This window comes from Danio aesculapii, chromosome 4 (genome assembly GCF_903798145.1).
Source record: "Danio aesculapii chromosome 4, fDanAes4.1, whole genome shotgun sequence".
Lineage (NCBI taxonomy): Eukaryota > Metazoa > Chordata > Actinopteri > Cypriniformes > Danionidae > Danio > Danio aesculapii.
This window is the reverse complement of record NC_079438.1, coordinates 24,535,909-24,545,406: the sequence shown is the minus strand read 5'-3', so window position 1 is coordinate 24,545,406 and position 9,498 is coordinate 24,535,909. Positions and strand designations below refer to the sequence as shown.

At 38.9% G+C, this 9,498-nt stretch overlaps 1 protein-coding gene across 1 annotated transcript in view; it reads right to left on the bottom strand.

The window, feature by feature from the left end:
• The window catches only part of LOC130223488 (zinc finger protein 208-like), a 56,307-nt gene extending 48,801 nt beyond the window's left edge, over nt 1-7,506 (bottom strand). The window contains exon 1 of the mRNA XM_056456333.1: nt 6,547-7,506. Within this exon, the coding sequence (XP_056312308.1) occupies nt 6,547-7,418 (872 nt within the window). The 5' untranslated portion in view covers nt 7,419-7,506. The remainder of the gene's footprint in view (nt 1-6,546) is intronic.
• Between the last annotated feature and the right edge of the window lie 1,992 nt (nt 7,507-9,498).

Genomic DNA, 9,498 nt, shown 5'->3' with positions numbered 1-9,498 from the left:
TTTAAGCTTTTACTAGATTGTAAATGAGGCTCTTCACTAAGTCTATCATTATTAAAATCGACAGTGCAATTCCAATCTCCACCTAAAATCATGTAGTCACAAACACGTTGCTCTAAACTTTCTTTGATACTTTTAAAAAATTCCACTCTTTCAGTCCCAATATTAGGTGAATAAACATTAATAAACAAATAACTTAAACCTTCTATTTCAGCTTTAACCATTAAACCTCGACCATTAACAATTGTAAGACAATTCACTATTTACTTTTAAACTTTTAGCAAAAGCACAGCCACACCTGCACTAACATTACTCCCATGACTTAAAAATACTCACCTCCCCAATTTATACCCCATTCAACTTCATCTTTCGCAGTGCTATGTGTCTCCTGAAGAAATATCACATCAAGTTTATTAATATTTACTATTTGCTTTACCATTTCTCTTTTCTGCTTATCCCTCCCTCCATTAATATTTAAAGAGCCAATTCTCAAACTACCCATCAATATTATAAGAGAAGGGAACAGACAGAAACAAAAGTATACCCAACCATGTGACACGCTAAAGACAGACATCACTTATATTTTGCAAGGACCCTTTTACCTTTTCGAGTTCTATTTAAATTTGAGACCTTGTTTAAATTTGTAACATGTTTTCTCAATCTGAAACGTTTCTTATCATCTAGCAAATCAAGACTAACTGTTTTTTGTATAAACGCAACCGACCTGATGAATTTTTTAATGTCATCAAAGTAATCTTCAACCTTCACAGACTGTCCAAAAGTTTCATCAAGGAAATTATCAATCTCCTCTAATGAATAAAGCTCTCTTGACCTACCTACCCCTTCAGACCCTTCTCCACCTGACTCAATCTGTTCCAAATCATCTGCATCACTTTCTGCATTATTTCGAATATCGATCGGCATTGTTTTATATGTCCTTCCTTTCGTTAACAACCACAGTCTCCTGCATGTCTGGCACAACTTCACCTACATCATCAGTAACATTCCTTCTTGCTCCTTTTTTTTCAGGACTTTTTGTGCTCACCTTATCATCCACCAAAGTCATCTGCTCTGAATGTTCAACAACATTATTTTCACTGCTAGCGTTGTGAACTTCCAACTCATTAGCCATATTAGATCTCCTTCAATCATTTTTTCATCAGATCTTTCCACACGCTCTACTTGCTCCCTATGGGGACAGAAAAGACATTTATGCCCCACATCTCCGCAGTCAAAACACTTCATAGTCCCCGAGCTGGCATACACCGTATAATATACCCCTTCGTGCTTGATCTTAAAAGAAACATCCAATGACTGTGTCTGAGATTCCAAAAACATGAACACTTGCCTCCTTGCGAGATTAAATGTTTTAAACGAGCATCTTTACATCCAAGAGTCACCGTTTTAATACCACTTGCAAATTTACCAAACCTACGCAATTCCTGTTCAATCAATTCATTTGGAATAAACGGTGGAACTCCTGAAATAACCACTCTAGTAGAAGGCACCGATAACGGTGATACTTGAACTAACATATTATTGATGAACACCCCATTCTCAATCAGAGTGTAGACAAAAGCCTCTTCTTTCAAAAAACAACAGTAGCTTTATTCATTCTAGATGCATAAGCTATGTTATCATAACCAACCTGTTCACCTACCGCAAGCAAAGCCTCTTCCATTGTAAACCCAAGTTACGTAATAAACCGAACCCCGTGTCCAATGGACAGCGGCGGCGTCACTACGGACGCCATTTGCCGCGAAATTTTCAATCAATACCACTGTCACTAAATTCTTAACGTATCTAGAAACAAATAATCAATAAATGATGTCTTACCTTTTACATGTGTGTAGATAGAAAATACAAGATTCCCACAACCATGTAATTATCAGACAAAAAAGAGACGCTAGCTCTCCATGCACACTCACACTCGCACACAAACGGAAACCCGAGAGAGAGAGAGAGAGAAAGAGAAAGAGACCAATAAATAATTCATGACTGATTCATTTAACTGAGATAACACATTTTTAAAGTTTCAATCAATTTACATTTAAGGGCACATGTTTCTTAAATAGAAAGTGACCTTTCCAATTCATTAACACACTATCTTTGTAGACCATACCTGCATGGCTCCAGCAGTTTCTCTAGATTTGCCAACTTCTCATATTAAGCATTTGTTGGGAGGGCCAGATTGTGCTTCTGCTGAGAGCGTTGTGTGCAGCGCGTCTCTGTTGCGCCTCACACGCTTGATCATCTCAAGGGTGGAATTCCACCGTGTTGGAACATCTTGCACGAGTGACTCCTGAAATTGTCCAAGGGAGGCATGCTGGACATTTAGCTCATCCGAGTTGGCCGGACTGTGTTTGAAATGTCCGACAACTTTACAACACTTGGCCAGTGCACCATCAAAACCACCTTCCCAAAGTGACATTACAATAGCTCTCTGTACAACATGCGCAACACAGGGCAAATGCTCGAATGGCAGTATCCTACCTGCTGCCATCATATTAGGAGCTCTGTCTGTTCCAATAGTGCTGATTTTGTCAGCTATCCCCCACTGATTAGCGACATCGAGAAACTGCCTGGCACACGCGTCTGCAAAGTGACGCTTCTCTGTTTTCATCACACCTAACGAGAAGACAAAGTAGATCAGAGTAAGTTCACTAATAGTAGTAAACAACTAGCAATCATCAAGAAGCAAACATAATGTGGTGGTAATTTGTGATAATCAATAAGCTAAGTAATTAAATTATGTCATTTAAAATTATATAACGTAGCCTACCTTAAACGAAGGAGTGAAGTTCCCAGCTGGAATCAATGACGTGTACAGTAACGCCGCGGTAGTTATCATTGTTGACAGATGTCAAATGGTCCCTAGTCAGTGCTACACACCTCGCCTCTACCATCGTCTCATCTCTTGTGGCTTTCTCTGCGGCATGCTGGTCATGTATTCTCCTCATGATAGTTCGCCTCGCAGGTAGTTTGTAAGATGGGTCACCTATGTCCGCCTGGAGAACAAGCTTGAGCCCATCATCTTCAACCATGCTGATGGAATGGCAGCAGGTGGCAATCCACTGAGCAAGGAGATTAGTTAACTTGGCTGATAGAGCTGTGCTGACGGTCTTGCCTCGGTTGCACTCAAACATAGTGGTTTGACGACAACTCTTCCCCTGCACTACATCAGTGCTTGGCCCGACATCTTCTGCATTAGCTAAGGGATGCTTTGCGTTTAGGTGGTACCTGAGACTGGAAGAACTCCTACAGTAAACTAATTTTGCATTGTACAAGGTGCAAACAACCTTAGTTTTGTCCAGGTTTCCATTGGGAAGCTTCTTAAAAATAAATTTTCCCTGAAGCAAACCCGGAGGCTTCGTAGCCACATCCATGTTAGCATGTCACGTTTTTGAGGTGGTAATTTCACAGTAGGAATACACACAGGTTCGTAGACTCATTCTCGCCACCTACAGTGCAATTCGGCCAGGATTACATCTGCGCTAATACATGATAGCTTGCATAGTATAGACCCAGCTCCCAACATAACTTTGAGAATAGATTAACGGCGATAATTTTTTATCGTGTGATAAGAGTCTCGCATTAACGCAGCCGTTATTAACGCCGATAACGGCCCAGCACTAATATTTACCGTTAAGTGCACATGATCAGTACAATATGTATTGCATATTAATAATTTGAATGAACAGATAGCTGCAGTCCTTCAGTAGTCTGTTGAGTACTGAAATTAGCATGTAAGCTAACAAATCACTCATGTTCTCATTCACAATAGCGACACTGGGTTTCCCATACACTGATTTATTTGTAGTAATGTGGGAGTTTTCACATGAACGTATCTTTAAAGGCAGCCAGTTGTCTACGGAAAGAAAACTTGTTTCTTTTCTCAAATTAGTCCATCAAAATAAATGTGTCGTGTTTTGTAACCAAAGTCTTCATTTGTTACCCACAACACATCAAGATTTGATCAAGTCAAAATCTCATAACCTGACACAAATCTGATCTGTCGTTACTGGCAAATGGCATTGTGTAGTCTGAACAGGGCTTTAGGGAGTCTGCATTGGTCGGTCACTGTCATTGCCTTATGGCGAATTCACACTGCACGAGTTTAGGCTGACTTTCATTCGTTTTTTGAAATTGCAGACAAAAGCCCAAAATCGGAGGTAAATCAGTGTTTGTTTACTCAATTAGACAATGTGAATGATCAAAAAAAAAACAATGTAAGGGTGTAGAACAGTGTTCCCTGCATCTCCCCAAACATTTTCTCCTCCCTAATCGTTCTAATTCTGTTCAGAGCCGACCATTTGATTGGCAAATTAATAAACTATTTGCAAGGGCACTCAAAAATATGTATGTATTTTTTACTTGTTCAAACTACCTAATTAAAATGAGCTGAAATAACACGATTCTTGAAATATCATTGGGACAACTTAATTTTTTTATGTTCAATCCACATAAATTTGTTAAGTGTTAAGTTTACATTTACATTTAGTCATTTAGCAGACGCTTTTATCCAAAGCGACTTACAAATGAGGACAAGGAAGCAATTTACACAACTATAAGAGCAGCAGTGAACAAGTACTATAGACAAGTTTCAGGTGTGTAAAGTCTAAGAAGCTAAGCAGTAGTAAATTTTTTTTTTTTTTTTGAGAGAGAGAGAGAGAGGAGAGAACAGTTAGGGGTATAGCCAGAGGCAGTTGCAGATTAGGAAGGAAAGTGGAGACTAAACAGTTGAGTTTTTAGTCGTTTTTGAAGACAGCAAGTGACTCTGCTGTTCTGATGTAGTTAGGGAGTTCATTCCACCAACTGGGCAGATTGAATGTGAGAGTTCGGGAAAGTGATTTCTTCCCTCTTAGGGATGGAACAACGAGGCGACGTTCATTCACAGAACGCAAGTTTCTGGAGGGCACATAAATCTGCAGAAGTGAGAGCAGATAAGAAGGAGCAAAGCCAGAGGTCGCTTTGTAAGCAAACATCAGAGCTTTGAATTTGATGCGGGCAGCAACTGGCAGCCAGTGTAAACGGGTGAGTAGCGGAGTGACATGTGCTCTTTTGGGTTCATCAAAGACCACTCGTGCTGCTGCATTCTGAAGCAGCTGAAGAGGTTTGATAGAATTAGCTGGAAGCCCGGCTAGGAGAGAGTTGCAATAGTCCAGTTTAGTCCAGTTTGGAGAGAAGTTCATTTAATTTGTGTTGTGAGAACATGAAAGATTTGTGTAGAACCCTGCAGTTTTTACAGTGTGTGCAATGAGCACAAATAGGGATATCGGTTCATAATAAAGTTGAAAAACATTGTCAGATTTTGCTGTATTTGGCTTAACCATTCTTGGGTGGCTTACCAATGTAAAGATGACTCTAATACATAAAATAAGTTAGCTGACCAAAGTTCTTATGACAAGAAGACTTTATTATAGACAAGGAATAGTGCAGATCCTCTGAAGTCGTCGGTCTTCAAGTAACTTAATCCAAAGTACTGCCTGCGATACTCTACTTTGTAACAAAGGATGTAACCCCTCGGAGATTACCCAACTGCTGTGGTTGGGTCAAAACTTTTGAGTCCCTGTAGGTCATTTGGATCACACCTTTTCAGATGCAGATACTTGTTTGCATGTGAAACAAGCCACACAATCTATCAACATATAGAGTTATTTTGCATTCTTGTAGCCCGGTAGCAACTCTCACAACCTGGTACTGGACTGTGAGCCCTGATCTACACTACAAAACAGTTGTCAAAATCTTCACCCCTCTTCAGCTATTGAGTTTACATCGTCAGGTGTTCAAAGGGTTTCATTATCAGTAACTTGATATGTATTCAAGAGTTCACACTTGTTTGGTATGCTGTCCCGGGAGAGAGCCCTAAGCTCATAAGATCCTCGAGGCCTGGGCTCCCTCTCGTAAGCAGGGTGAGAGGGGAGTTTGAGGTCAGGTAGATCTTGATGAACTCCCCAGACTTGTTTCTGTGCTAATGACACATATAGGAATGGCTAAAGAGAGATATACGGCTTACTAAGAGCTCGACTATGGTGCCAATTTAGAATGTTCAGTTTACTTAGCTCGTGTGTTTTGGACTGTGGGAGAAAATATGGGAACCCAGGGAAAACGAAAATAGTTTATAAATAAACTTCACATGAATGAACAGCCAAACTACATGAACAAGCAGCCGTTTTGAATATACCTGTGTTTGTGTGGACAAGGCCTCATTTTTGAGGACGCTGCTCTCCATTGTGAAGCTTCAGGTGAGTGATGAGGCTTCTTTTATGTTTAAAGCCCTTTCCACACTCACTGCATCTAAAACAATACTCTCCTAAATGAGTCTTCATGTGTTTGTTAAATGAGTCTTTGCATGTAAGACTCTTTCCACACTGATCACATGTGAACACTATGGTTCCAGTGTGACCATCCATGTGGTTCTTGAGGCTACCTTTGGTTGTGAAGCTTTTTCCACACTGAGGACATACAAACGGCTTCTGTCCGGTGTGACTTATCACGTGGTGTTTGAGTGTGCTTTTATATGGGAAACTTTTACCACACTCTGTGCATGTGTAAGGTTTCTCTCCAGTGTGGATCCTCATGTGGATCTCAAGGTCTTGTTTTTTACCAAAACTCTTTCCACACTGTTCACAGGTGTAAGGTTTCTCCCTAGTGTGAACTCTCATGTGAACATTCAGGTTCTGCTTTAGACTGAAACTCTTTCTACAATGTTTACAGCTAAAAGGCTTCTCTCCAGTGTGAATTCTCATGTGCAGTGCAAGGCTTCTTGCATTATAGAAGCTTTTTCCACACTGTTGGCATGTGTACGGCCTCTCCCCAGTGTGAATTTTCATGTGCCCTGCAAAGTTTCCTGAATGACGGAAGCTTTTTCCACACTGTTGGCATGTGTACGGCCTCTCTCCTGTGTGAATTCTCATGTGGATTTTAAGGCTTTGTTTTCGACTAAAACTCTTTCCACACTGTTTGCAGGTATAAGGTTTCTCCCTAGTGTGAACTCTCATGTGAACATTAAGGTTTGGCTTTTTTCTGAAACTCTTTCCACACTGTTTACAGCTGAAAGGCTTCTCTCCGGTGTGAATTCTCATGTGGGTTTTAAAGTCTTGTATTTGACCAAAACTCTTTCCACACTGTTCGCAGCTGTAAGGTTGCTCCCTAGTGTGAATTTTCATGTGGACTTTAAAGGTGGCATTTTGCTTAAAACTCTTTCCACACTGAGTGCAAGAGTAAGGCTTCTCTCCGGTATGAATTCTCATGTGCTCTGCCAAGTTTCCAGCATGATAGAAGCTTTTTCCACACTGTTGGCACATGTACGGCCTCTCCCCAGTGTGAATTCTCATGTGCACGGTTAAGTGTCCTGTACTACTGAAGCTTTTTCCACACTGTTTGCAAGTGCAATGTTTCTTCCTAGTGTGAACTTTCATGTGAACATCAAGGTTTGACTTTTGACTGAAACTCTTTCTACACTGTTTACAGCTAAAATTACACCCAGATTTGGATTTCCGAGGTCTTCCGTGTGATGAAGTCTTTTTAGTCAGTGTAGGTTTTTCATCAGTCATTATTTTTTGGGGTTTCTGCTGTTTCTCTTCTATTTCATTCTGTTGATGAGTCTCTTCTTTTAGTACCATCAGGTCTAAAAAAAAAAAAGTTAACTTTAGTATGAAGGCTCAAAGTGACAAGCAAGAAATGGATGTTTTCACCCAAATATTAAAATGACCATTTACCAATACCATTTACTCTCCGTTATGTGGTTTTAAACATTTCCTTTATTGTGGAACACAGTAAGCTAAGTTTTTTTTATTGTGAAAAACTGGAATATCACATAAAAGATGTGCAAATAAAGCAGCGTTTCCATCCAATGAATCAAAGAGAACAAAATCGTCACTTCCTGATTAGAAGAAGCTACTTTATTTATATTAGAATCTTTTCTTTATTTAATAAATGACTTTCACCTCAGAGGACAATGCCGACACACAATGAACACGTGGTGACGTTTGAAGCCCTGAGACGCAGAGAACAGACACTCTGGAGGTAATTAATAATATAATAACATTAATACTGAAACGGTTCAGACCTTTTAGAATGACCAAAACAACATTTCAGATGGTTTACAGTGTGCTCAGCCTGCTGGTTTGTGCATTCACACACATTTTCATCATCATATGATCTCTTATAACAAACCTTTTTTAACACACATACTGGAATTTGTTCAGTAAAAGTGCTTGCGTAGTTTACGTAAGTTTATCTTCTCTTATCGAATAAAAAGTTTGTCCTTTTCAGTTATGCGCATGTTTTTATGCCTATATTTCAAAAGTTATGTGCATCATGACGTTTCCATCAACCAATTTTTTATGCTCATAGCCTATCCAAAATGCATATAAAAGTAGGTGGCTGGAAATTAAAGGCTAAGCGAGAAAAACTGCTTCATCTTTAAAAAAAAGGGGAGGAGACCGACCGAAACTCAGAGTTTAGAGAATAAAACCTGCTAATGACCAGGTTAGTTTCACAGAGTAAGTGACCACGGTGACTGACTCCGAGTTACAGTTACCTCTCTTTCAGAAACAGGCTACTTAAACAAGTCTTCATGACTACACATACAAAGAAAAATAATACAATTAGAAATTATGACTTTGCAACATCAAGCAGCTTTAGGCATCGGCCAATATAAGATCCTTACGGTATGATAACCTTGCATAAAAATATCATGGTTTCACAGTACTGTGATTACTGCTCTAAAATATATTCTTTTAAATGTCTGGGCATTTTAAATGCCCCCCCCCCCCCCTTCTTTAAACACAATATATTTTCATTTGAGAAATTTTTTAAGTATGTATGAGTTTAAGTAAACCTCGAGTTTTTTTTCAAACCACGGGATACCTTGAAAACGGTTATCGTCCCACACCTAAGCAGCATAACACTGTTTTTAGGATCTAAAAATTCATTCCTTGAAAAAAGTCTCAAGCAAAAAGATTCCAATGGCGGCACCTGCTGGTACGTGAAGAATATGGTCAATACTGACGAACTTTACACTCATATGTTTGCATATCATCAGCATGCTGTAATCCATTTCTTACGCAGCAAAAGTCATTTTTAGACTAGTTTGTTGGCCAGTTGTAGTCAGTGCAAAGCTAAACGTTATTGTACCACTATAATTTGTTAGTTTTGTCTCATGTCGTCCCACAACAACATCATATAGCTTAGAATACTGTAAGATGTTTTATAACAATTAATTATTTTTCATACTGTAAACCAGAGTTTCTGCAGGTTTCACCAAGATAAATTTAAGACTTTTATAGACATTTTTAAGACCATTATGACTGAAATGTTAGACTCATAAAGGGCTAAAGGCTAAGGAATTTTTCAAATGGCCCAGATGGAAAAGATTTTTAATTGCCCTATCAAAAAATAATATAATTTAATACATTTAATAACACAATAATAAATGACAAAAAAAAAAAAATAAATATATATAATATATATATATATTATATATATATATATATA